Below are 26,761 nucleotides of genomic sequence, written 5' to 3' on the forward strand. Positions count from 1 at the left end.
CCTCCCCTCACCAATTCCTGGGACCTCATTGTTATTGAGGACTCGTCGTCTCTGTCGTTGCTCATCCACCCTCACAAAGTGGTCACGTGAGTTGGCGATACAGGCTTTCGGGTCGCCCCGCTCGAGGTCGCGTTACTTCAGGCCAGCGACGTCATCCAGCGTGGACAGGCAGCCAAGCCTCACTTCTTTTCATCACAGCAGAGTTGACTTTTTTTTTTTGTGATTGGATATCCCATGAACTGAATGGGCTCCTAAAGCCTCAAACCGCTCAAGATGTGTGGCCGGTACGCCATGGCCTTGGTACGTGTTGGCAACCTGTTCGTCATGAAGTCTGATTCACGCCAAGCGCCTCGTTTCAACGCAGAAAGCTTGGAGTTCTAGCATGAAGGTGATCTTGGTACGCTGGCTTCCGTGCTGATATTCGCTTAGCGGCCCTCCCAAATCCGCCGGATGCTCCAAGACGACGACATGCCGGTTGACGACGCCCCGGCAGACGAAGGTGACGGCGCCCCGCGGCAGTCGTACAACTTTGCACCGGGGTATCATGGAGTGGTGTACCGCGCGGACGTGCAGCACCCGGGCCCTCAGGACGGCTCACCTTTGGAGAATGATCGGGAACAGGCTCCCCGCGGAGGGCCGGAGGCGGAGGACGAGCGGGAGGACGCCGAGAGCGAAGGCGACGATCGAACTGGCGGCGATGACGTCAATCGTCCTGCTGACGACAGGGCGCAGGCAAACGACGCCCAGGAGAAGCAGACGGGTCAAGGCCCTCGGCCGATCAAGGACGGGAAAACGGCCTTCCTCCCTGACTCGGCCAGGGTGTGCCACAAGCTCCAGTCCATGAGATGGGGCCTGATCCCCGCGTGGACGCGACGGTCTCCCGACTACGCCAGCATGCTCAAGACCATCAACTGCCGCGACGACTCGCTCGCGACCCCCGGCGGCATGTGGGAGTCCATGAAGAAGCGCAAGCGCTGCATCGTCGTCGCGCAGGGCTTCTACGAGTGGCGGAAGAAAGGCAAAGAAAAGATGCCGCACTACGTTCGCCGCAAAGACGGGAAGCTGATGTGCTTCGCCGGGCTGTGGGACTGCGTCCGCTTCGACCACGACAACGCCGACGGGAGCCGCCCGCCCCAGGAGCCCCTCTACACCTACACCATCATCACCACCGACAGCAACGCCCAGCTCAGGTTCCTGCACGACCGCATGCCCGTCATCTTGGAGCCCGGGTCGGAGGCCATGTTCAAGTGGTTGGACCCGAGGCGGACGACGTGGACCGGCGAGCTGCAGGCCCTGCTCCGGCCGTTTGCGGGAGAGCTCGAGGTGTACCCGGTCAGCAAAGACGTGGGCAAGGTGGGCAACAACTCGCCGAGCTTTATCATTCCCGTCTCGAGCCGGGAGAACAAGGGAAACATTGCCAACTTTTTTGCCAACGCGGCGGCGGAGAAAAAGAATCAGGGAGCCAACAAAGAGGCGGAGGGCGTGGAGGAGGAGGAAGAAGAAGAGAAGAGGGAGGAAGACCAAGCCGACGCAGAGCGCGCCTCTCACAAGGGTGTCAAGCGAGAACGCGAGGCCACTCCTCCGTCCGAGCGGTCGCCAGAGAAAACGAGCCAAGACGAACCCCCGACCAAGAGGCCCGCCTCCCTGGCCAGGTCTGCCATGACGCCCCAAACATCGCCCGTCAAACCCAGGCCCCGGCCGACGCCGACGAAGGGCAAGATCAGCGCGGTAAAAAACGAGCCGCGGAGGAGCCCCGCCAAGGCGAGGGCGCAGCAAGCCGCTGCCAAGGGGAGCATGAAGATTACGTCGTTCTTTGGGGCCAAGACGTGAGGCGCTGTGCCGGTTTGGGGGGTCGCGGAAGGATGGCATCGCCGGGCTGGCTGGGCGTGACCGGATGGATGGGGAGATCCGTGAGAGGGATGTCTACACAGTGGACGTCTGCGCGAGGGGATCCGGCTCTGGCTGGGTTCGGAAACAGGGTTCACGCGCCGCATCTGAGGGGGTAGTATGGCCGGTACAAACGGGCAACAGGACGTTTGGGCTGGAAGACGTGGCTACGACGGACCACGAACAAGGTGTGCTCTTGTTTCCATGGGATGGGTGGTTTCTCAGGGGCTCGCGACGCTTTCCATGACCTATCGGATGCCATACGAAATGGACGCCTCAAGACCCTTGACGGTACGTAAACAATGACCTTCTGTGCGCAAAAAAGAGCAGCTGGATACGTTGATCCTGTGAAGAATGTGTTTCGGAAAGAAAACCGCATCAGATCAACGACACCGGCACAGACGAGTTAGTCAAGCAGGCAACTCCGAAAACAAAGCTGTGTTCACCACTAGGTGTAGATAGATACACAAAGCACAAAACCACATTCCCCTGCCGTTTCATTGTTTCTTCATCCTCATTTTCATTTTACAACCCCGCAACCCCCCCCCCCCCACCTTCTCACTTCCTCAGGCTCAGGATGCGCTTGGCGGCCTGCTCGGCAGCAATCACGATCATGGCCGAAGGATTGCCGGTCGTCATGCCGGGGAAGATGGAGGCGTCGACGACGAACAGGTTCTCGGTGCCGTAGACCTTGGTGTCGAGATCGACGACGGCCGAGCCGCCCTGGAGGCCGCTGTCGGCGCCGAGCTTGGCCGTGCCCATCCAGTGGTTGGAGCGGCGGGCCGAGGGCGAGACGATGAGGCTGTCGACGTACTCCTCGACGGTGGCCCCGGGAGGGGGCAGGACCCAGGTGATGTTGGGGATCACGTTGAGCGAGTCCATCAGGCTCTTGATGCCCAGGATGACGGCCTCCTTGTCGCCCGCGTTGTGCAGGTAGGGGTGCTCCGACACCTGGGTGACGAGGCCCGGGGTGATGGTCATGCGGCCGCGCGACACGACGCCGCGGCCGAGGTACTGGCTGAGGGTCATGGCGTCTGGGGGGGAAAGTTAGCCCAATCTGTTCTTGAAAGCAAGAGGGGGAGAGGGGGTTTGGTTCCGTCTGGACGTACGGCTAGAGTTGGTGAAGCGGCCGTCGCCCTCGACGCGAGCCGTCCACTGGAACTGGCGGACGACGCCGTCCGACGGGGTCACCTGCTCCCACATCTTTCGCGTATTGTTAGCAATCTTTTTCGTTTTCGTTTTGGCTTCGCCGCGTCCGCTCCAGCTCTCCGGTGCTTACCATGGGGCCAATGTTCGGCGCGGCCTGGGCGAGGATGCCAGAGCGGCTCTCCAGATACGCCTGCTTGTCGGACTCGATCGGGGTGACCCAGGCCTCATAAAAGTCATAGAAGACGACGTCGGGGTGGGTGACGATGAGGTCGGTGTTGAGGTGGTCAATCAGGTTGTAGCCGACGGGCAGCTTGATCCAGTCCTTCTTGTCGACGAAGGTCTCGCCGTCCTTGGAGGAGGCGACGACCTGGAGCTGGTCCTCGGGGCCGATGCCGCCTAAATCACAGCAAAAAAGGGTTGTCAGCGCCAGACCTTTCAAGAAAGAAGGGGGATCCCGGATATGTCTGGTGAAACGTACTGCGGAAGAGAAGCTTGGCCGAGCCAAAGGCGCCGGCCGAGAAGATGACGCCGCCGCCCTCGTTCAGCTTCACGGTGCCGCTGTAGCCGCCATCCGTCAGGCACTCGAGCTCGACGCCCGTCACCTTGCCGCCGGTGCGAACAGCGCGGCGCACGGCCGTGTTGGTCCACAGGGAGAAGTTGTCGCGGGAGGCGGCCGAGACGAGGTAGGTGGCCAGAGGGCCGTCGCGCTCGCCGCCGGAGAACATGAAGTGGGTGTGGGCAAAGGTGCGGTTCTTCTGGTTGGGCGCCTCGTTGGCGACAACCTCGGCCCAGCCGGACTCGGCCAGGCCGCTCGAAAGGACCCTGTAGCCCTCGTCGCGGTACAGCTTGCCATCCATCGACGGGTGCCACGTGCCGGGGATGCGGTCGAAGACGCGCTCGGTCGCAGCCTCGAGGTCGGTCGACTTCCAGCCCTCGGGGAAGTTCTCGTCCCAGTCGAGATCGATGGGCTGCGGACGGACGTCAGCAGGGTTCGGGAGATGCGCAAGCTACCGTCCCCGTTTGGAGGCTCACCTTCCACCACAGACCGGCGTTCACGGCCGTGCCGCCGCCGAGAACGCAGCCGGCCATCTGGTCGGTATCCGTGCAAGCGATGCCGGCCGAGTCAACCCAGATCTGGTTGCAAAGGCCGGGAACATCGAAGCGCGTAAGGTCGGTGCCCTGCAGCCAGTCGGGCTTCATGGTGCCGTTCCAGCGGCCGGTCGACGGAGGGCCCTTCTCGATGAGGAGCACCTTGTGGCCGGCCTCGCTGAGCTTGTCGGCGACGGGGATACCGCCGGCGCCGCCACCAACGACGATGTAGTCGTACGTCTCCTGGGGAGCGGGCACGCACTGGGCCTCGCCAGGGCCGGAGCTGTGAAGTACGATGTCAGCATGCCGACTCCTCCCCCCTCGCACCAATCCCCCTCGTCCTTTTCTCTTTCTCCGGTTTCCCAAACTTACCCCTCGCAGGTGGTCTCAACCTTAAGGCCCGGCAGCGAAGCCCACTCGGCATACGACTCCTGGGCAGCACCATCGAGGCCGGCGCCCCACTGACCGAAGCCGTTGTCGTGGAAGCCAAAGGTGGCCGTGTCCGGGCAGGTCGGGCCGACGACGCCGCGCCGAGAGGCAGCGCGGCCGAGGACGAGGTAGCCTTGCGTGGTCGGGACGCTGCCGGTGCTGCCTTCGTGATCCCACGAGAAGCAGTTCTCGCAGCGGTAGATGATCTCATAGCTGTCGTCGGTCACGTTGACGGCGAGCTGCGTCAGCTTGGCGTCGCCCGTGTACACATCCGGCAGGGTGTAGCCCGTGGCGTAGCGGAACGAGGTGTAGACCTTGTCCTCGTAGGCCCAGGTCACGAGCAGCAGCGACTGCGTCATCTGACCGACCTCGCCGTGGGACAGGCCGCAGTAGCCCGGGTTGGCCGGGTCGGTCCGGGAGCAGCGCTGGGGCAGGGTTAGCCAAACGTCATGCCGAACCAGGCTCTGGGCTCGGTCAAACTCACCAGGAGACCGATGTACTCCTTGGCATTGTTGGTCAGGGCATCCGGCGGCAGGGCCATGCCAAAGGTGAACTGGCCGTTGGCATCGGACCACGTCTTGAACGTGATGCCCGTATCTTGATGCGTGTAGGGGCCCTGCTCGGCGATTTGCGCGACGCATGACTGGAGGTCTTGGGACGGTCAGGCTTGGCCCTGCGGCAGCTCTAGGTTCACAAGCAAGACTTACGCAGCGACGCCGCCGCGAGGGCGGTCGCCCCGATGCGGCCGAAGAACTTCATGGTTGAGCCACAGATCTCACCGTTTGGTCCCAGGAGACGAGGTTGGGCCCAAGGAAGACGAGCATCCCACGCAAGCAGGGCCAAGTTGAGCCGGGGCGAGGGGGGGGAGGAGCCGGAGGACTAAATATTGAGCAACGACCTACCTATCCTGGTTCCGCACGCGGCCTGCGCTGTCCTGCCGCCTGTGGCCCTTCTACAAGAGGTAGCCTGTCCCATGTCCCGGGCCGAAGGCGGTTCGTCCTGCACTCCGCATTTTTGCGAATGAGCTGACGGAACGTCTCTCCGGGGAAGCCAACGGAATGTCACCGATAGGATGGATCCACGGCATGCGGCAGAAATGGCAGGCGCCGAGACGTGCTGGGATCGAGGAGGGCGGATAGATTACGGGGCAGGCCCGCCGTTATAGCCTCAAGGCATAAGCATATGAGACCAACGGCCAGCAAGCCGCGAGGCTCATATTACAGGGCAGAGCGGGCACTTCACGGTAATTCCAGCAATTTGGAGAAGCTTGGTGCGGGGAAACCGCCTTCTCCAACCTCGCCTCATCATATTCAGGGGTAAGCTAAGAGATCACCGAGGGGGAGCCACGCGCCGGCCCGGCGCTCAAGTTTCACTCCATGCTCTCCCGCTGGCCATGAACAAGGGGCGTGAAAGGCATTGATTGATACGTGCCGTGGCGTGGGAAAGCGGAAGCAAAACGCCGGTGGCTAGGGACACAGAGGGGATGGTCCTGCTCCGGCATTGGCCAAACGCCGTTGAAAAGAGCAGTGCAGGAAGCCAGCATAGAATTTCGCGGAGAGGACCGACGAGGACTGGCAACCACGGGGCGGGCTCCGAGACGAATCATCAGCCATGAAAACATGAGCCGAAAGGGCCAGAGAGACGATCTGCCATCGCTTCGCGAGGTGAAGGGCCAGCTGTGGGCCAAGCAGGACCGTTGGTCCTTTCAGGTTGTTTTGTTTGTGGTTATGCGGGCGGGAATGATATGTGTGTGGCCAGTGCCGTGCCGGGATCGGGTCTTGATCAGCCGGATGTAACCCACGGAGCTTCAGGGGTGAGGAGGAGAGGGGGGGGGATCTCAAACTGGAAATAACCTGGCATGAAGAAGAGTTTCTGTAATACTTGGGTCCTGCATTCATGGATGATTACGGTCCGTTTTATGCCCTTGCTCAACACAAGTGAAGGCATACTGTAAAGCAGTCGTTGGCATCAGCCTTGCAGCCTCAAATAGGGGGGAACCATTCTTTTGTCGTTGGTGGGTGGCGGGTGATCACTAATAACTAGTGAACGTTAACCGTTAACGTTACCAGTTGGCGGATGCCGAGGCCGTGGTCCCTGTCCCTCGCCGCGTCGAACCCCTGACCAAGGCAAGACTGCCGTACCATTTCATCCTTGTGCCTCCGTGACCCTCCGCCTCGGTTCTAGAAGATGTCCCGCCCGGCTGGCTGGCCGTTTCGTTGCGTGGCGGCAATCTCTGGCACCCCACTTTGGATAAATCGCAAAGTCGACGTCGACGCGTCAGAACGGCGTTTCGCTGACCGTGGTGCCCCTCCGTCCTCCGTGTCCGCCTCATCTATCTTGGACGTCAACCAACTCGCCATGCTCTCGGTCAATCAGCCTATTACCCAATCAACTTGCGCATATTGCCCGTAGGCCTGGTCAGCTTCCGCGGTCCGACGGCCCCGCCAGTCAAAGCATCCGCCGCCTTTGTAAGCGCTCGTTTGCCATTGCGCCCTCGGTAGATGCTGCTACGCTGCCTCTCGTCTGAGCTTGTTCGCTTGCTACGTGCGACCTTGTGCGGCTTGCGACTGCGGCAAATACCAAAACGCCAGCCTCAGTCCTGAGTGAGCAAGGGCCTCGTGGAGACATTTTTCTTTGGAGGTGAGACATGCCCGGCAAGTCGGGTTCGCGACTGCGGGTGGCATGTGCATATCATAAGGGATAGCCATCCAGGTGCGGACATGAGCAGCGGCGGGAGAGGCTCAGCGGGTGCTGCATGGCTGTTTGGTGTGCGTTGCATTTGAAGGAGGGGGGGGGGGGCGCCGCACAGTCCACATGGAAGTTGTGTAGTGAGCATGCATTTCCCGTAGCGTCGGGGCCAGGAATTGCTCGTGGGTGTGGGAGTGGTTGAAGGAACGAATACAGCAGAGGGGGGAAGAAGATAAGGTTGCAGCGGGGGCGGAGAATTTAGGGCTCGATCAAATCGTCGCTCTCTCTTCTGCATCGGCCTGCCAAGGAAACAGGAGCAAAGTAGGTATCAAAGGAGTTACAAGGCCGTGTGGTTGACTTGGACGTGAACTCGAAGGCTTTCTCGGCATCCGGTTTATTCACTGGGTGATCAACGAAGCGGGAGCGAAGTAATACTTACAGCGAATAACTACACGAAAATGGGCTCATTGTTCCTAGACCCCATATAACGCACCGGCTCTGCTCTGGCCACTTATTAGTCGACTCCCCTATCTTGACATGTTTCTGCTGAGACTACCTCATGAATGGAGCAGAGCAGTTGAAATGTCAACGTGCAGTGGCACGACATGAACGGGGATATGTCTTGAAAGCTAGCGCTTGGTTCAACAAGACGCCAAGTTGACCGCCTGTAGACGCTTCCGAGAACGTTAACACAAGCGTTTAATCAACAATTGAGGGCAACAAATTAATTCCTGGCAGTTTGCAGGCATTACGCGTTCACGTGAGCGAGAATAGTATATAAATGTTTCATGTAGTCATCTCCGGGACGCTGACATAACCGCGTGGACTTGAACATGGGAAAACCGGGGCACACACGAACGAAGCGGCCTATGTTTGCAACGCTTGACTCTGCAGGCCCCCAGGGAAGATGGGAATGCCTTCGTCTTTCCGACAACGCGGATAACAAATCTTCATCACCGATGGTTTTCCCTTTCAGCAACTCGTCCTTTTCCAGTGTCCAGGGTGAGATTTGACCTCTTCGACAAGTGGGTTTCGTCCAGACCATGCGGAGCCCACCGTAGACTCCACGTGCACGCTAAACGAACGGAATCTCCACCACTCATGGCTTATAAAGACTTCCGGGACACCCTCCAATCGCCAAGCAACCTACGGTGGATGCCCACATCCACAGATCTTCCGTAGTATAGTGGTTAGTATGTGAGCTTGTCATCCGGACATCCGGAGCGATTCGCTCGAGACCCGGGTTCAATTCCCGGCGGGAGAGACCACATCTTTTCTTTTGCCATTTTGCAGTTTTTGTTAATTTTGACCATGTTGCTTACTCGTAGTGTTTACTATGTTTTCATTTTCTTCCTTTTTCTTTCTTGTTGGTCCAAATTTAGGGCATTCTTTGCTGATATTTCACCTAGGAAGTGACGCGATAGTTGCTTCATCAGGGGTGAAAAACTCGGGTTTGTTGTTTACAGACACGGTAAGCAGCTGGACGACAAAGTAAAGGCGACAAGTTTGCAACGCCGAATGGACGAAAAGTCTCGAGTCAATAGGGTCTGGATGTTTGGGCCGGTTTCCGCTAGTCGAGCTTCCTGAAGCTCATGGGAAGCTGCTCCCACCAGTGCCGCCACGTTTGTCGCTTGTTCTTGATGGGCCAGAAGTGTTCGCGACAAATTGCGCTTTCATCTGGCCTTGAGATGTACGTATGCAACGTTGCAGGCTTCCAGGATTGTGAAGGAGGCCAACCACTGGGTTCGTGACCGCGAACGGCGTCCAGGGATATCAACACCGACGGCAAACCACAACCGAGGAGTTGCCTGAGCGATCCACATCAACAATGAAACACAGACAGTCCCGGCCATGTAAGCCAACACCGTCATGCCTTTGGAATGGGCCTTCTAAAGCGGTTTGGAAGGAATGCTTGTTAGGAGGCAGGGAAGCCGACGGCCTGGAGTGAGCGTGGATGAAGCGTTCCACGCCCTTCCCGGACACCCATGAGGAGACACAGCAAGTCCTAGTCAGAAGCGTCAAACCGGCCCTGGGCGATACATAGTACTTCTTCATCGAAAGCAACACGTAATTGGCGAGTACAAGTCCTTGCCGTGGGGTTCCAACTCCATCTCCTCGACCACATTCTGGTTTCTGCATCCCTTGCATTAGCCTTCTTTGCAGATATAAACGCCGACGGCAACTCGTGGCCAAGGGTTTCATGAGCAGGTTCCCGAAAGGTTAACATCGGCCCAGAGGCCCGGCTGCGCGAGGCGATGAAGGTTGATAAAATGGTCCTTTGACGGAGGGTTGGACGGTGTACGGTCAGGAAAGAGCTTGGGGGTTGGTATTCCGGGTCCAGCGAGTGTCAGCGCGACGCTTTGGGTCAGATTAGAAGGCTACAGCAGCCCAGGGGGATGATACTGACCGTTATACGTGGCTACCCTCTACCTCTGACATTGACCCTGGCTGAGGCCGCTGTTCAAGGTCGCCAGCCTCGCATCGAACAAAGTATTTAAGCCATCAAAGATGATCGTTCTTCATCTCGCATCAATTCCAACACTATTACCTCACTCACAGCACTCAGTTCCACAAACACTACCTACAATCTCAAAGACCACCAAGGCTTGGTTTCATTGATTTGTCTTTTGCAATTTGACAGCGGGGGTTTCTCTCCCTCGTACGTCGATTCTACAACCGCCACTCGGCGCTCGCCGGCTATCATTCTTCACCTGCCCCCCTTCTATATCCACAAATCCTATTCGCCTATCGTTCCACGGCTGGAATATCCTCCAAAAAGCTACCTTATATTTATCTGAAGACTGAAGCCGTTTCAATCTCAGTGCCCACCCTCTTCCCCCATCTTCGGATCGAATGTCTCACGCCGTGAGGAATAGCCTGCCGAGGTACATTGTTGACGAGGACGAATATGAATACGCACGAGATGACCACAAGCTTGGTAAAGGGAGCTTCGGTGTTGTGAGCAAGGCTACAAAGATCCGAGATCCCGGGAGAGGAAAGGTAAGCAAGCATTCGGACCTGAATAGGAAGCCGACAAGCGAGGTACACAAAGACCAAAGGCTGATGTATCCCCCGACTCCATTTAATAGCGCGTAGCGTGCAAAGTTCAGCTATTCCTCGACGAACCTGCAAATGGCCACGAGTTTCCAGGAGCAAGAGAGCTCCAGGTATGGCAAAAAGCGTGTGGCGCAACCCATGTTGCTAGGTTGTATGATGCCGCATACAACAGGTGGCAAAGGAAGGCGTTCATTTACATGGAACTCCTGGAGGGAGGCGACATTTTCTCCTTGATGAAGTCTGTTTTCGAAGACAGGCGGCACAACATTATTCATCCGCTGATCATCTACCATATTGCACACCAAGTGGCCTCTGGTATGGCGGAATTGCACAGGCGAGACATCGTCCACCGCGACCTGAAAGCCGACAACATCCTCCTGACCGAGAAGATCACCCCAGAGATGAATTCAGCACTGTGGGATCTGTCTTGCTACGGGACCGTGACGGGGGGTAACTCAGCACATCTTGAACAGCTTTACGACATCTTGTTTGACCCAGCCCATCAGCGGCTGGCCGTCTTGATTGACTTTGGCCTCTCAAGAGACAAGTCGAAGGAGCTACGAGATACTACAAGAACGGTGATGGGCTGGAACGAGGCCTACCAAGCTCCTGAAGTGGTGTACGCTAATCGGCTGACCCGGATGGCCGACATCTTCAGCTTTGGCGTGTTCCTCTACACGTTCTGCACACTTCACTGCCCGAAGCATCCGGCCGATATCAAGCCGATGCAACACCCGTACAATGCACTTTGGCCCCTTGTTCAACAATGCCTCGCATCCAACCCCGCCCACCGTCCCGCACAGGGCGCCATCCTCCAGCAGCTGCTGAAGCTGAAGTGGATCGAGGTGGAGCGCCTTAGCAAGCGCTTCAATGACCAGAAGCCGCAGGGCCACTACGTCAGGAGGATGAACCCATGGTAGGTGATTGCGTGACGCCGGCTTCTCCATGTTTTGCTACGATTTCTAATGCTAGTCATTTAGGAGGATGAATCAGCTACCAACCCTTCGAGGGTGGGCCAAGGATTTCGACCAGCAAGAGGCACAGAAGCGGGAAGCCGATCTGCAGGTGCTAGCAGACTTTGCCAACCGAGTTAAGGCTCACCCAAGGAGGCCATGGGAGCCGCTTGGGCCGGTGATGGTGGACGTTGAGCCAGACAACGACTACAGCGATACTGTTACCATGATCGAGGGACGGGGACAGAACTTTGCCTGGCAGGAGAAGATGAAACAAGATCAAGATCGTGTGCGAAAATGGGCCGTTGCCCAGGCGCGGTACCATCAGACCCAACCGGCAAAAATGGGCGGGCAGTCCGGACAATATTATCAAGCGCATAAACCGCAGCAACAAGCTCCTCCGCTGCGAGACCAAGCGGCAAAGTTGGACCGCATCACGGCTGGGCTTGGAAACCTTTGCATCGATCCTCAGAGAGCTCACCCGATTGACCGTAGCCACACTACTATCGTAGACGCCGTCCCGCCGCACGAGCACAACGATGAGAAGTACGCAGAGCGGCACCAGGGACGGTACAAGCATGCGACGGTTGGTGAAGCGCAGGTGCCTCCTCAACCCCTTCTGCCACAGTACCCCCCGGGTGGTTATCCACCTCAACAGCCAGCAGGGCCGATGAGTCCCCAATATGCCCACCCACAGTCGCAGCCACAACATCAAGTGCCCCAACCAGCCTATTATAAACTACCCCCCCAGCTAGCACCCTATCCAAATGCCGTCAAGCCTCAAGGTCGCTACCAGCATGCGGGGGTATTATCTAACCCCGTCCCTCAACCACATCCTGATACTTCGGACTATCATCCGTATCCCTCGCATCAAGGCACGAGCGGACGGTATGCAAACGTGCAATACCTGCCGCGCCAGGGCTAGTCCTTTGCCCGCCGCTAGTTGGGGAGCCAGGTACACGGGGGCTAGAAGATGCTCAGGCTCCTGCATTTCTTCTTTGACATGTTAAGGCCCGGGCACTATACATGATCCATTCAACAGCACCTGCTTGGCATTCTCTTTCAGTTCTTCGGGGCCGCTGGCTACTATCGGACACAAGCGGAATGAAACAGAAAAGAAAAGCAAAAAGAAAAAGAAAATGTGTGCTGGTCGGATACGGTGTGGACACAGACCGAAGAATCGTGGGAACAGGCAAGCATGATAGGGTTTCAACGGTGCTGGATTTCTTGTACCTCCCATGCGTGCGTTATTAGGAGCACAACGCTGGCGTTAAGCTCCGAAGCACAGTCCGGGGATCAGAGAGGAAAATCCATAGAAATGTACACGGTGCTCTTTGCTTTCTGTTCCCAGGCCTTGGATCACGGACAATACATCGAGGACCCAGGACGTTCGATTCGGGGACCCCATGGACATGCTGGTGGTGAAAACGGGACTTTGGACGCATCTCATGGCTACCAGTTCTTGCGTCCTCTGCCTTTCCATCGCCTAGGCTAGATAGAGGGAGAAAAGTCAGTTAACACCCGTGGCCATCCCACAGACGGATAGTTGCTGAGCAGTGTAATACCGCCACAGGGCAGGCTGCGGCTGGAAAGCCAAGATCATATACATGATGTCAGCGCAGGGACCCGACCTCACACCGGACGGAGTGGGCCGCCGGGGATTGCAGCGAGGATTCCCAAACCATGGAAGAAGGGGCGTGGGGAGTGGCAATACTTTTGGAAAGAGAAAAGAACTTGATTCACTATTTGATGGATTGTTACCAGCGTTCTAAGAGGCTGTGTGCGACCGGTAGCGTTCGGTACCTCGGCTCGTGGCGATGTAGGTCATGGCGGGCGCTCCGACTTCCAATGGCCGGAGTGTATGCATTTGGAACGGTTGATATTCTCACCAGCGCGACGAGGGTTTCGCTCGCAATTTTTGAGTCCTCCTCTTCGACATAAACTACGGGATGCTCTGATAAACTGTAATTAACGGGCTGCTTTGTTTTGTCGCTGCATCGCCGGCCAACGCAGAACAGCCGTAATCATCACAAGGCACTCAGGGGGCTGCCAATCCCGGCGTCCCAAAAACCAAGCAAAAAGCCAAGCTTGATTCCGCCGCTGCAAAAGTGACGTTGGTGGAGGAATCAGGAGCCACAACTACAAACCTGGAAGCCGGCTGGATCTTCGCCTAGCGACGGGAGCTCAGACGGCGAACCAATGGCCCTGGTCTTTCGGGGCCGTCAACCTGTTGAGGACTAACCTGGGAATCGTCTCTACCCTGTTTTCAAAGCGCATGTGGCTGGGAGTTGTCGTCCCAGAGAGCCTTGGCACTGCGGTGACGGCCGCGCGCTTGTCGTTGTTGCAAGCATTCTCCCCAACGTCATTCGTGCGTTGCTGGTCTGGATTCCAAACGGAACGTGGGCGTGACGAGTTGAGCATGATCCTACCCCTGCTTGCCAGACGAGGAAATGGTCACACGTAGACGCTGGACAAAGCGGCACGGACAACATGGCAGGGCCAACAGCTTCCCAACATGGCCGTATTAATACGGCTCGGGGATATGTGCGTCCTTGTGTTCCTTCTGTGAACTCTGTCCATCTGCTCAGTAATTAACTAGGAAATACCTACCGACGCCTCTCTCCTGGACCAGCTAGTCCTCCCTGTCCGCCGACGACGATCTCCTCCTTGTCCTAACACACCCCAACCACAAACCGACAACCATCCGCCACAATGGCTCGGGGTCACAGCCGCGTTCGTGACGGCCACTCGACGTTGGCGCTGGCGAGCAGCGCCATCGCGTGGGTCTCGGCCGTCATCGTGCTGGGCATCATCGCGTATCTCATCTCCGAAGGATGGAAGAACAGCCACACCATCTACATCTTGGTCATCGTAAGGAAGCCCCTCGGAGACTGTCTTTCCGGTTGCTGCGTCTTGTTGCAACGCGATCGGGCAGCGATCGGGCAGCGACCGCTAATTCGTTGTCCAGTCTATCCTGACCGCCCTTCTCATCCCTGTCGCCTTCTTCCTGCGCATCCACTCCCGCCATATGGCGCTCTTCAACATCGTGTTTGGGCACCTTTGGATTGTTGCTGTCGCCTTTGCCGCTTCGTCCTGGATCTATAGCTGGTCCGATATCGTTCTCACTGCCGTAGCCTTCTGCTTCATCGCCTTGTAAGTCCTCCGAGCTCCACCTAAACCCCCGGCACGCGCATCCATCTGACAAGGGTCCAGCTTTTCCCTACTGTTCAACATCCTCTACGACTGGCATCACGCCTTCTAATCACCATAGCACCCACGCCGCCGTTTGAGTCGTTTGACGAAGCGGTTCGCAGGCATCTCAACTTGGCTTTTCTTTCGGCGGGTCTTTTCCATCGAGAGGGACGGCAGGAAGGGTTGGTTACGCGAGGAAGGGGGATCGTACTTCAGGACTCACGGAACTGAGGCGTCTGGATGAAGTGGGCGGATCACTCTTTCGTGCAAGCGATGGTCATTATAGCGTTACGATATGACGAAAATGACGACAACTCTTTGGTTGCTTTGTTTGACGTTCCTATGCAAGGGGCATTTTTGGTTCCTATTCAGTCCATGCTCAGAGCTTCCAAGCTCGTCAACCAGTTGTACGTGGTGAATTATATGCGGAGACCGAGCAACAATCCCTTCCCCGGGGAGTCTGTGCTTATTTGTATCTGAGATTGATATTGTGCCTGGTGGATGATCTTGGTCAGCGACGTTGAAACTTTGACAACGAATGTAGGTAGTTGCCTGGGCAGAAAAGGAGAACCAGGCACATCGAAGCCTGCGTCGTCTCTTCTCACCGAACTTCTGACCTAAATTACAACCCTCATCATAGAGCTCATTGCAAACTTGGAGCCCAAAAGCGAACAAAAGAAAAGGCCGAGAAGTGGTGAATTTGAACGGGCACGCCACGCCTTGCCAAATCTTAACTACCGATTTCCTTCCTCAGGAATTTGTCTCAGAAGTCGTTGTTTCGCCAACGTTTTCATTTCGTTTTGCTTCTTCTTCAACGAGAAAAGAAATTAGAAGAAAGCAGGTCGGACGAGCGATGGATCGAAACGCCTCTTCTGACTCTCCTGGAAGTAACGCCAACCGACGTCTTGCCCGTCCCAAGAACGTCAGGATGGAGCATTCAACATCGGCAAGACACTCTTCTGGCGCTACCACCACCGGGCCTGTCCCTGGCGGACCTGCCACCAGCGCGGCATACAATCCAAGAAGCGCCGCCACCAAGAAATGGAAGGGATTCGGCAACACGTCGGCCACCAAAAGGGAGCTGGCTGTCTGGAGGGCCGGAGGACATGACATCTCTTGGGGCCCAGACCCGACCCTCAACGACCCCGCCAAGCTTCATGTTACGCAGGGCCGATGAATCCAGCGTGGCCCACCGGTTCCGCCGAGACGAGCCAAGCCTGCTGTCATCCTCTGATGCAGCGGTGAACTGGTTTGCCTCTGTCCGGGATCACCCCGGCGCCTGCCGCGCGAAGGTAGCGGCTACGCCGGCTTTTCTGCAGGCGCTGAAGACGATGCTCGTGGACCTGGACAGACGGCATGGCACGGCCGCTGTCGAGTTGAAGGTGGAGGAGATTCAGGGGATCGAGCGCAGCATCGAGGACTGGCAGGAAGCCTTTGGCCACATCGCACCCATGTCGGCGAGGAAGACGATGCGCAGCCCGCCGAACGCCGCTGTCGTGCTCTGTCGGTCTTGAAGTTCGCCTTGGCCTGTCCGGACCGGCCCAACCGGTCACCTGAGAACGATGCCCGGGGCATTTCGGAGGAGGAAAGCGATGTGCAGGCGTCTTGCATGACTTCCAGCCCGAAGACCAAGAAGGAGAAGGAAAAGAACGGCCCCCGGCCCTTGGACGTCGCGGTGCGGGGGGGGAAGAGCCAGCCGAGCAAGCATACGTGTGAAGACAATGGCTCGCAACGGATGGACGCCTCTGGAGGGGCGCTACTGGGATGGCAATAATGCACCAGGTACGCTACACTATGTACACTACACCACACTACACTAGGTCTGCCGTTGCATGTTGCCCGATTCCATGAATGTGGAGCGGAGCATGTCCACACCGCATCCGCCCCTTGCGCTTGGGTAATCTTGTCCACATGGCATGCAGATTCCAAGCATACCTACTATAGGTACCCAAGGTAGGTAGGTAGGTAGGTAACAAACCTCCAGAGCGGGAGGGGGCGTGCTGTTTCCCAAGTGAGGTTGAAAGGGGAAGGGAGGGGATGGGGGGGGGGGGGGGTGGGTGGGGGTGGGCTTCGTTCAACGGCGGTGGCGCTGGGTAAGGGTTCCAGGTCGAAGTGGTTCTGCAACCGCCGCCGACGTCGGGTAGCTAGCGCACGGTACAGTTGGCGTACTACGGTAGTAGTACAGCAGATGCGCGACGATCAGCCAGCTGACCTGTTGTCAACAACCCCATTGGGAAGGCGGGGTACGTCTTGGCAAAACAAATCCCCGCCCACGCGAATCCCGTGAGCGCGTTTTTAAAAACAAGGGTTGATGCCCAGCGGCCAGATAAGCCCCGCGAACCTTGATGTCCTTGATGTACTTTTGGTACCATACGCCGTACGCTACATCATGCTGAGCACCTGCGTCATTGTTGAACCTCGACAGCCAGTCATCGCGTCCGTCACCTGAAGTTTGTAAACAACCGGTACACATCGGCCACGGCCTCAGAGCCTCATCGTCGTCGTCTTCACCCTCCTCCTCATCATCGTCTACCATGAAGGTGGTCCCGAGCCCGGCTTCGCGCGCCCGACCGCGGACGCACTCGGTCAGCTTCGTCCCCCACGCCGCGCCCGCTCCCCGCAGCGGAGTTTCCTCCGTGCATGTGCATCACCACCACATGCACCACATGCATGTGTCCCGGCGGGCCACAGGTCCACGCGCAGCCGTTTTTGATTCCAAAATCAACAAGCCCGCGCAGCACCGCAAGGTCGGCCTCTGGCTCGAGAGCATCGACGCCGGCGCCGCGCCGCAGGGCTCGCCCTCGCTCTCGCCGAGGACGCCTCCCATGCCGTCGCCCGGCCACGCGCGCCGGCGATCCATGTCCAGCCTGGCCTGGTCCGACCGGTCGCATCACGCCTGGCGGCCGGATTCTCCCCGGACGCCGCTCGCCGACATCACGCCGCTCGTCCTGGGCGCCAGCTACAGCTCCGAGAGCAGCGCGTCGGCGTCCTTTTACGACTCGCAGGCAACCGTCGAGCAAGCGGAGGAGGAGGAGATCCCCGAGACCCCCCCGCCTCCCGAGTTCCCCACGCTGTCGTCCGACGGCCAGCCGCAGCGCCTCGTGCCCAGCCTGGCCAGCGCCATCGACCTGCTGACGGCCGACGAGGCGAGGCATCTGCTGCTCGTCTCCGCCCAGTCCAACATGTCGGTGGCCGCCGCCATCAAGGAGCTCGCCCTCAGCCGGATGAGCTCGTCGCATCGGCCGACGCCGCCGACGCCGCCGTCGCCGACGCCCGTCCCGGCCCGGCGGAACTCTCTGGCCGATACCATCCTGTTTGATGAATGAGGAGCCCGGAGGGAAGACGAGCTCATCCATCAAACACGTAGGTTCTGCCAGAGATCTAGCCGCGAGAAAGCTGCTGCGTCCTGCGGAGCTTTGACCGATCGCCTCGGGGGGCATGCGCCTTGGAGAAGCAGCCCTCCGCCTCTGGCTTGATGCTTGAAGTCGGCAGCCTTGACCAGCCAAGCTTCGTGCATCTGATCTGCACACAGGCTGGAATCGCTCCCAAAATATCTTTCGCCCTCCCAACCCGTGCTCCGGCGGCGTCCGGCCGGGTCAGCGGAGCAGCAGAGACGACGGGAGCGCATTGGCCTGGTCCGGCCTGACGCCTCCTGGAGCCGGCGAGCGTTTCAAGGAGAAAAGGCGCTCGGACCTTTCAGGCCGAGGCCGGCCACACCGGGAAGGGTTCCGTAGCCACTATGCTTCCCTGCGCTCTTCTAGGGTCGCGAGCATTTGCGCGTGCCATGTACGAGCTGAGGGCTGCCAGATGCTCCTCCGGCATGGACGCGATGCAGCGCTACGACGCCCTCCCCATACCACGATTCAGGGGGGGGGGGGTATGCGGTAGCGCGAAGGAGCAGGGGGATGCCTTGTGCAACAGCTCCTGGGTTTCAGAGGGGCAGGTTGTGGAATGGAAGAGGGGTAATCGTCGCTCACTCTATCACGACATAATATTTCCTAGGTTCATCGTCTGGCCCCTTGGGCCATGTCTATCCTTTTCGGTTTCCTTTCTTCTAGAGACGCTCATTCACTCTCCTGCATAACTATAATGGTTAATACATAGACCTAGTACAATCCAATCATGAATACCACCTAACTACCGGGTCAGTTCAAGCCGCGTAGCTTTGTTGTTCCGCTGACGGGCAAAATCCCTCTCCCATTTAGAGCTTGGTCAGCTCAGGAGTTCCCTCGGCCTGCGGAAACGAGAACTTGGTCTCAATAAAGACCTTTTGGATGTTGTCCTCCTTGTTGTCGAACTTGTAGTACACCTTGTCGATGTCCTCGAGGCGGAACCGGTGCGACACCATCTGCATCGGATCCAGGTCTCCCCTCTGGATCTTGTCGCGGAGCTCCTCCCAGTACTTCATCACCGGGGCCTGTCCGTTGCCGATGAGGCGGATGCCACGCTGCATGAGCGAGCCGACATTGAAGTGGTTGGTCTCGACGCCAGGTCAGCCGCGGCTCGCCCTCGTTCCGGGACGTTCAACAAAGAAGCGAGAGAGAGAGAGGGGGAGAGGGCTCGACGTACATAACCCACGTACACCCCCGTGACGCCGCAGCGGCCGTAGTTCCTCACCCCCTCGATCATCTCGTTCAGGATCTCGCTCGTGTCCGTCTCGGCCCCGAGCGACATCTCGAGCCAGTGCATCCAGCCCTTGGCGTACTCGCCCGCCGCGCACTCGATGGCCACGTCGGGCCCGCGCCCCGCGTTGCACAGCGCCTTGAGCCTGCTCACGACCGTCTCCTCGGCCGTCGCGCCGAAGCCGAGCGTCTTGTAGTCGACGAGCGCCAGCTTGCCCTGGTGCTCGGCCGGCCAGCGCCGCGCGAGGGCCGAGAGGCGCGGCTCCGCGTCCACGAAGACGACCCGTCGCGCGCCCTCGCCGGCCGCGAACACGCCGGCCATCTGCCCGATCGGGCCGGCGCCGAAGATGGCGACCTCGTCGCCGGGATACACGGCCGTGTCCTGGACGGCGTTGTACGCCGTCGGGAGCACGTCGGAGAGGTAGAGGGCTGCGAGGCGGTCAGCGCGTCACGCACGCGCAGCCAGAGGCGACGGGGGGCAAGAACAGAGCGGTCGGGTAGGTTCGCGTACCCTTCTCGTCGGGCATGTCGTCGGGGATCTCGAGGAGGTTGACGTCCCCGATGGGCACGCGCACGTATTCGGCCTGGCCGCCGGCGAAGCCGCCCGTGAAGTGGGAGTAGCCAAAGAAGGCGGCGGACTGGGACCCGTACATGGCCTTGGCCGTCGTGTTGGAGTTTGTCTTTTCGCATTGCGAGCTGAGCTTTTGCTTGCAATAGAAGCACTGGTGGTTGCCGAGGACGCGTCAGCAAACGCTGGCGAAAGGGAAAAAAAAAAAAAAAGAAAATAAGCAATGAGCCCCCAACTATAGGGGGCTTACCTCTCCGCAGGTGATCTGGAACGCCGCCACGTATCTCTTGCCAACCTGGATGGTCTTGACGCCCGGTCCGACCTGGTCCGCGATGCCGCAAAACTCGTGGCCGAGGATATCTCCTTTCTTCATCTGGATGACGGTTCCGTGGAGGAGGTGGAGGTCGCTGCCACAAACAGTGGTGCCCGTGACCCTGAGGATGACATCCCGATCCTCGAGGATCCGCGGTTGGGGGGTGTCAACTTGTTGACCCGTCCGCATTAGCGTCCACCATGTCTCCAAGGGGCACCCTGTTTCTGGGGGGTCGAGAGGCCCATACCAACTTCGACGCGCTGTTTGCCTTGCCATACGAGCGCTTTCATTGTCTCTTGCCGGCCGCCGAATTCCTCATAATTGGAGACGTCTTGCTGCATGTTCTCCTTTTGATGGCCGACGGCCTGCTCCGCGGCATATGCAGCTTGCGAGGTCATGATTAGGGACTTGGAAGCAGTCTTGATTGGTTCGTCAGCAGCGTTGAGCAGGACGTTAGCAGCAAGCGCTCTACGGCGGGATGTCCTGGATGCGAGGCCATATATCTGACCGGCATCCTCTCCCACAACAAGGTCAACGTCATCACAGCATGCCATAAACAGGTTCAGTTGTCCGCTATAAGTCCGGCCGTCTCCGAGCCAAGAGCATCGGATTTCAAAGTCACCGCTCCAAGCCTATGACGCCGGCGGGGCTCATCATGTAACCGTCGTTGCATGGTTCCTCGATCCATGGCGATCCAGAAGCACCATGTGACGTCACTTGGCGAGGAGCGACGATACCACCCTGAATCCTCTTTCTCCGGTCCCGTCCCGATCCGGAGCGTCCGTGGGGCCGGCCGGAGACAAGTGGGGCGTCTGGGGCGCCGTGGCTTTTGCCCCGTGCACCGCAAGGGTTAGGAGGGTTAATAAGGGGGGGGGGGAGGGTTGAGAAAAGTGGAGACGACCGGGCTTTGAAGACCCACAATAACAAACATACCACAGCACTGCGTACGCAGGAGACGACGGGTGAAGGTGAAGCGAAGCTTTGGAAATGAACAAGTAATAATCAAGTGTCTGAGGATTCGGAATCTTGCCCATTTCACCGAGAAGATCCGGCTGGACAATCCCAACCGCCGCCCCCAACCCGGCCATGGCGACGACGGCAAGCACGGGCAGCACTCGAGCGCTGCGGGGGGCGGGCATTCTCATCGTCCTGCAGGTGGTGTCGCGGGCTCTCACCTTCATCGCCAACCAGCTGCTCGTGCGTTTCTTGACGCCTCAGCTGCTCGGCGTCGCGACGCAGCTCGAAGTCTACTATTTATCCGTCATTTTCTTCGCCCGCGAGAGCCTCCGCGTTGCCATCCAGCGCCAGGATCCGTCGTCGCTTTCGGGTTCCGGCGCGAGCGATGGGGCCCGGCGCAAGGACGACAACAACCCCAAGCAAGAGACCGCCGGCGTGGCCGCGCAGGCCGCCGTGAACCTGGGATATCTCGCCCTCGCCTTGGGGATCCCCCTGGCTGCTTTCTTTGCTTGGCTGTATCTCGGCTCGCTCAGCGCCGCCACCCTCGCATCCGCGCCGAACCTCGTCGTCTCGCTCTACATCTACGCGGCGGCCGCGGTCATCGAGCTCGCGTCCGAGCCGGCGTTTGTCGTGATGCAGACGCGGCTGCAGTTCGGCACGCGCGCCGCCGCGGAGTCCACCGCAACGTTCCTGCGCTGCGCCGTCACCTTGGCGTCGGCCGTGTGGGGTGCCAGCCGCAACCTCGGCGTTCTGCCCTTCGCCCTCGGCCAGCTCGGCTACGGCGCCGGCCTGCTCGCCGTCTACTCCTGGCACGGCGCCGGGCTGTCGCGGAGAGAGGGCTTCTCGCTGCTCCCCCGCCGCCTGGGCCGCTCGGAGGACGGCAAGCCCGGCGCCGCCCCCGCCGCGCCGCCCCCGGCCTTCATCCTCTCCTGCTTCTACCGGCCCACCCTGCAGCTGGCGTCCAGCATGATGGCGCAGAGCGTGGTCAAGCACCTGCTCACGCAAGGCGACACCCTGCTGGTCAGCGCGCTCGCTCCCCCCGCCGCGCAGGGCGTCTACGCCCTCGCCAACAACTACGGCGGCCTCGTCGCCCGCCTGCTGTTCCAGCCCATCGAAGAGAGCAGCCGCAGCTACTTCAGCCGGCTGCTGGCGTCCGCCCCCGTCGCGGGGCCGTCGACAACGTCCCGGGCCTCTAGCGGCGTCGCCACCAGCGGCATCGCCAAAAAGGAGCCCCCGCAACCCAACGGCCCAACCGCGCCCGCCGCCGCGGCCCTCCAGGGCCTCCAGGCCCTCCGGTCCTCCTCAAGTTCTACCTCCTCCTCGCCCTCGTCGCCGCGACCCTCGGCCCGCGGCGGCGGGGCCCCTCCTCGCCCTCGTCGCCGGGCCGCGCTGGGCCGCCGCCGACGGCGCCGCCGCCTGCCTGGCCGCCTACGCCTACTACGTCCCGCTGCTGGCGCTCAACGGCGTGGCCGAGGCCTTCGTCGCGTCCGTCGCGTCCGAGAGCGAGGTGCACCGCCAGAGCGCCTGGATGGCCGGCTTCTCCGCGGCGTTTGGCCTCGCCGGGTTTGTGCTCTTGAGCGTGCTGGGCTGGGGCGCGACGGGGCTCGTCGTCGCCAACGCGGTGAACATGGCGTGCCGCATCGTGTGGTGCGCCGTGTTCATCCGGGCCTACTTTGCGCGGCGCGGGCTGGGCTTGGATGTGTTGGAGGCGATGCCGGCGCCGGCGGCCGTCTTGGCGGGGGCGGTCGCGTCGCAGCTGGCGAGGCGCCTGGCGCCGGGGGATGCGCCCATCGCGGGTGCCAGGGAAGCACTTTGGCAGCTGGCGAGGCTGGCGGGGGTGGCGCTGCCCTTCGCCGTCGTGGTGTAAGTCATCTTCACGTCTATTTTGCTGTGTTACTCCGTCCGTCTATGGTATCGAGCTGACGCGCCCGCAGCGCCGTTTCAGAGAGGCGGTTTCTATACCGCGCCTTCGAGACCGTCCGGGGCAGCCGCCGCGCCCCTGCATAGATAGCCGTCTTCCCCCCTGCTCGTTCGTTGACAATACCAAAACATGCCCAGCCTTCAGATTCCCCCCCTTTCCCTCTTAATCAAATGTGATCTTGGTCGCCTTCTTGCTCATGTCAACGTCCTTGTAGAAGGCACCGTAGACATCGTGCCCCTTCTTCTTCACCGTCGTGCCGAACTTGAGGAGTGACTCGGGCACCGGCTGGTTCGCGCCCCGCAGGATGTTGATGAGCCTAGGAGGTCAGCACGTGTCGCGTCGGATCAAGCGGTTCGCGTGACTACTTACGACCCTGAATGAGCCTTGTCGTGCTCCGTGAACAGCGTAATGGCTTTTCCTTTCTTGCCGGCGCGGCCCGTCCGGCCGATGCGATGGACGTAGTCCTCGATGGTGAGAGGGAACTGCTCGGGTCAGCCGATGGTTCCCACACTTCTCCAGGGGGGAGAGGAGCGGGAGCTTACCGTCACGTTGATCACCAGCTTGACCTCGGGAATGTCCAGGCCACGGGCGGCGACGTCGGTCGCCACCAGAACCGTCGTGCTGCCCGACTTGAAGGCTTCCAGGCTGCGCGTCCGCTGATCCTGCCTCAGGTCACCGTGGATGCTGGCCACGCGAATGCCCTTGCGCTGGAGGAACTGCTCGACACGCACGGCCTCCTTCTTGTACAGGCAGAACACCAAGATGCGGTCGTTCTTGCCGGCGCCCTTTTGCGCGTCCCGGAGCAGCTCCCACAGCCGTTGCTCCTTGTCGCGGGGGCCGATCACCTCGACGACCTGCTCGATGCGCGAGTTGGCCTGCAGCTCCACGGTGCCGTTGCTGCCTCCGTTCTCGTCGCCGCCAGCACGCGTGCGGTTGCCGATGGTGACCTTGACCGGGTCCACCATGAAGCTCTCGGCCAAGCCGCGCACGCTCGTCGGCCACGTCGCCGTAAACATCAGGGTCTGACGCTTCTCCCGCGGTGGGCAGCTGCCGAGGATCAGCTTGATGTCGTCCTCGAAGCCCTTGTCAAGCATGCGGTCGGCCTCATCGAGCACGGCGAACATGACGTTGGAGAGCGAGACGCAGCCCTCGGACAAGAAGTCCTTGAGACGTCCGGGCGTCGCCACGACGATGTCAGCACCGGCGTTCTTGCGGAGCAGGGCGCGCTGGTCGTCCTTGGAGGCGCCGCCGTACAAGCACACGGCCGACAGGCCGACGTGGGCGGCGAGGCCTTCCATGGCGGCGTGCGTCTGCATGGCGAGTTCGCGTGTTGGCGACACCACAACGGCGCGTGGGTGGGCGGCCGTCTTCTTGCCGTGCTTGGGGCGTGGAGCCGAGGCGAGCGACTCGACGCAGGGAAGGGAGAAGGCCATGGTCTTGCCGGATCCCGTCTCGGCGATACCGATAACGTCGCATCCGGAGAGCGCGAACGGCCAGGAGGCGGCCTGGATCGGGGTCGGGGCCTTGTAGGCGGCAAAGGGCTTCTTGGCTAGCAAGGCGGACGAGGGGAGATGCGAGAACTCGATGACCGGTCGCAGCTTGGAGCCCGACGGATCGACGACTGCGATCTCGTGCTTCTTTAGGAAGTCTTGGATCTCGGATTCGGACAGTGCGTCCAGGGCCTTGGTCTGTTGGTATGAGTAGGCGGCGCCGTTGCGGTGGAGGGGCGGGTTGGATGGGCTGGTGGACTCTTCCGACGAGGGGCTCTGCGCATCGCCGTTGGTCGCCGCTGGAGGCTCGGATGCCTCATCGGTTGGCTCGGCGGTCTTCTTGGACTTTTTGCTCTTCTTGTCTTTCTTCTTGTCCTTCTTGGCCTTCTTCTCCGACGTCACGTCGGCTTCGGCGGTCGCCTCGTCTGCATCCTTCATGTCGAGCTCCGGGACGGGTTGGTCATCTTCGCTCTTGGCCTTCTTTTCCTTCTTCTCTTTCTTTTCCTTCTTATCCTTCTTATCCTTCTTGTCCTTCTTCTCCTTCTTCTTCTTCTTCTTCTCCTCGGCCTTCAACGAAGCAGTTTCGCCGTCTGTCTTGGAGTCGGGGACGTCGGTCTTGAGCTTCTTTGCGCGGACGGCGGTCTCCTCGCCGTCGCTGCGAGGATGTTTGCTTCCAGCCGACATGATTGGAAGCCCGGGAGAAGGAGGCAAAACGTGTGAGGCGGAGGACAGCCTTGGACGGTCGAATGGAGGGAGGAAAGACTGCTATGTCTTGGGTTCCTCGGGGGGTGGGCGTCTTGGAGAGCGCTCGCTATCTTCGGCGGTTGGACAAAATTTCCCAGGAACACGGTCTTATCGATAAGGCTAATGCGCGGCTCCACCTATCAGTCCGGGGTTCCCCATGCTCAGGACATTGCACGCCTCAGAGCGCTGTAACTAACTACCTGACGTTATAGCTACCGTTATTAGTTAGTTAGGTAGTTACTTCAGTCACCGTAAACGCTGCATGTTCACAATATCCCGTGCTCCGTCCCGGTCACGCACACACATGAGATGACCCCCTCCCTCTTTTCTGAACCTGACCTGACCCCCTCTCCCGGCTTAAGTGCATTCCAAATCAAAAACTCAAGTGACAAGAAATCGATGCTGCAGCTGGATTGATTCAAACCCTACCCTTGGAAGCCTTTTGCAAGTGGGCCCGGACTGCTCTGTAAGTGGATTTGGGAGGGGGGGGATTGAGGTTGGTGTTGACATCGTTGAAAGGGAAGGGTTGCCATCGGTCCTCCTGTCAGTCACATCCCCAGCCTCGTTTCAACTCATCTTTGACCAAGACGGGCGCAACATGATTCCCGTTTCGTCCAGGAAAGCTAGAGGTACCTATGATGGTTCAGGCCGGGGCATCGTACCTGGATCCTCAAGTCACATCCCGACATCCTGGCGTGGCTCCAGGCCTCAACGATGGTTCTTTGAGAATAGAAGCATCTGTCTGATAGTTTACCGTAGATACTATTGGATGTTGGCATCCAGGGGCGCTGCTCACTCCAACAGGCCGAGGGTTGTGAAACAAACGAGCTGTGCTTCCTTCCACATGACCTCCGTCCGCTGGCTGGTTGATAACGACGCCGCAGCCAATGAGGCCGATCCCCCTCTGGTGCACAGGGGCTTCCTGGAGGCATTTGAGGACCTGATCGAGGGCGAGCCCAGCCGCCCCGGCACCGCGATCCTCGGCCTGACGGGCGGCTGTCCGCCGCGGCGGATCGAAGTATGCGGCCACAGCCTGGGCGGCGCCCCTGGCATCTCGGCTTCGACACCGACCAGCAAAGCTCGATGCAGCTCTTACAATCGACCCGGGGCTCGATCCGGACAAGCTGTGCCAACATTTGACGTTGATCTCTGCTGGCCTCCTCTACTCGGGCATCCATATGCTGGCTTGGAATATCCCACTTCCATGGCCCTTTGGAGTCTGGCTCGGAAGAGTTTCAGCCATCCAAGTGTCGAGCTTTCTGCTGGTACATCTCGTATATCGCTTTCTGGAACGTTTCACGTTTCCCATTGAGGATCGGCTGAAGGAGGCCATTCCGAGCAAAGACGGCCTACAGGTTGCTGTGTTGTATGCTGCAATCAGCTGCAGAGCAGTTCGTTTCTCTCTTGGAGCGCATGCAAATAATTTATAACGACTTCACATCATGGCGAGGCTTGTTCTTAATATCGAACTTTGCATCTCCCTCCCATAATTCCCTGACCCTGTTTTTGACCGAGTTTCATGGTCATATTCAGTATCTCTTTTTCACATATGCTGTGAGTCAGGGCGGAGCCTTTTCTTGGGTTCTATGGGCAGAAACCCTATCTTGACAGATCTCTCACATAGTAGACACAGAGCGATGGACGAAGGGGACTGACGAAGGGACTCTGTGTAGTCGTAGTAGTCCTGATTCTTAACATCAGG

General features: G+C 59.4%; 8 protein-coding genes and 1 non-coding gene across 9 annotated transcripts; 6 read left to right on the forward strand and 3 right to left on the reverse strand.

Moving 5' to 3' along the window:
• Window positions 1-273: 273 nt before the first annotated feature.
• VTJ83DRAFT_7495 (uncharacterized protein) lies at window positions 274-1,830 on the forward strand (the record flags this gene model as incomplete). Its single annotated transcript, XM_071014323.1, has 2 exons — window positions 274-300; window positions 430-1,830. The coding sequence occupies 2 exons, from the start codon at window positions 274-276 to the stop codon at window positions 1,828-1,830; spliced, it is 1,428 nt and encodes a 475-aa protein (XP_070863712.1).
• A 615-nt stretch (window positions 1,831-2,445) lies between these two features.
• VTJ83DRAFT_7496 (uncharacterized protein) lies at window positions 2,446-5,313 on the reverse strand (the record flags this gene model as incomplete). The annotated part of the gene is made up of 8 exons (XM_071014324.1): window positions 2,446-2,921; window positions 2,997-3,090; window positions 3,167-3,432; window positions 3,515-4,004; window positions 4,069-4,408; window positions 4,498-4,979; window positions 5,039-5,205; window positions 5,262-5,313. The coding sequence occupies 8 exons, from the start codon at window positions 5,311-5,313 to the stop codon at window positions 2,446-2,448; spliced, it is 2,367 nt and encodes a 788-aa protein (XP_070863713.1).
• A 3,101-nt stretch (window positions 5,314-8,414) lies between these two features.
• Window positions 8,415-8,506, forward strand: VTJ83DRAFT_t161. Its single transcript has one exon. It is a non-coding gene; the product is annotated as a tRNA-Asp (tRNA).
• A 1,990-nt stretch (window positions 8,507-10,496) lies between these two features.
• VTJ83DRAFT_7497 (uncharacterized protein) lies at window positions 10,497-11,219 on the forward strand (the record flags this gene model as incomplete). The annotated part of the gene is made up of 1 exon (XM_071014325.1): window positions 10,497-11,219. The coding sequence occupies one exon, from the start codon at window positions 10,497-10,499 to the stop codon at window positions 11,217-11,219; it is 723 nt and encodes a 240-aa protein (XP_070863714.1).
• Window positions 11,220-13,964: 2,745 nt separating this feature from the next.
• On the forward strand, window positions 13,965-14,514 carry VTJ83DRAFT_7498 (uncharacterized protein; the record flags this gene model as incomplete). The annotated part of the gene is made up of 3 exons (XM_071014326.1): window positions 13,965-14,123; window positions 14,221-14,405; window positions 14,466-14,514. 3 exons carry the CDS (start codon window positions 13,965-13,967, stop codon window positions 14,512-14,514), a joined length of 393 nt encoding a protein of 130 aa, XP_070863715.1.
• Window positions 14,515-16,978: 2,464 nt separating this feature from the next.
• VTJ83DRAFT_7499 (uncharacterized protein) lies at window positions 16,979-17,770 on the forward strand (the record flags this gene model as incomplete). The annotated part of the gene is made up of 1 exon (XM_071014327.1): window positions 16,979-17,770. One exon carries the CDS (start codon window positions 16,979-16,981, stop codon window positions 17,768-17,770), a length of 792 nt encoding a protein of 263 aa, XP_070863716.1.
• An 875-nt stretch (window positions 17,771-18,645) lies between these two features.
• On the reverse strand, window positions 18,646-20,345 carry VTJ83DRAFT_7500 (uncharacterized protein; the record flags this gene model as incomplete). Its single annotated transcript, XM_071014330.1, has 5 exons — window positions 18,646-18,924; window positions 19,014-19,495; window positions 19,578-19,788; window positions 19,885-20,117; window positions 20,195-20,345. 5 exons carry the CDS (start codon window positions 20,343-20,345, stop codon window positions 18,646-18,648), a joined length of 1,356 nt encoding a protein of 451 aa, XP_070863717.1.
• Window positions 20,346-21,033: 688 nt separating this feature from the next.
• VTJ83DRAFT_7501 (uncharacterized protein) lies at window positions 21,034-22,911 on the forward strand (the record flags this gene model as incomplete). Its single annotated transcript, XM_071014331.1, has 3 exons — window positions 21,034-22,085; window positions 22,183-22,767; window positions 22,839-22,911. The coding sequence occupies 3 exons, from the start codon at window positions 21,034-21,036 to the stop codon at window positions 22,909-22,911; spliced, it is 1,710 nt and encodes a 569-aa protein (XP_070863718.1).
• A 76-nt stretch (window positions 22,912-22,987) lies between these two features.
• VTJ83DRAFT_7502 (uncharacterized protein) lies at window positions 22,988-24,999 on the reverse strand (the record flags this gene model as incomplete). The annotated part of the gene is made up of 3 exons (XM_071014332.1): window positions 22,988-23,141; window positions 23,195-23,307; window positions 23,368-24,999. 3 exons carry the CDS (start codon window positions 24,997-24,999, stop codon window positions 22,988-22,990), a joined length of 1,899 nt encoding a protein of 632 aa, XP_070863719.1.
• Between the last annotated feature and the right edge of the window lie 1,762 nt (window positions 25,000-26,761).

The sequence above is a fragment of the Remersonia thermophila genome, chromosome 7 (genome assembly GCF_042764415.1).
Source record: "Remersonia thermophila strain ATCC 22073 chromosome 7, whole genome shotgun sequence".
NCBI classification, from domain to species: Eukaryota; Fungi; Ascomycota; class Sordariomycetes; order Sordariales; family Chaetomiaceae; genus Remersonia; species Remersonia thermophila.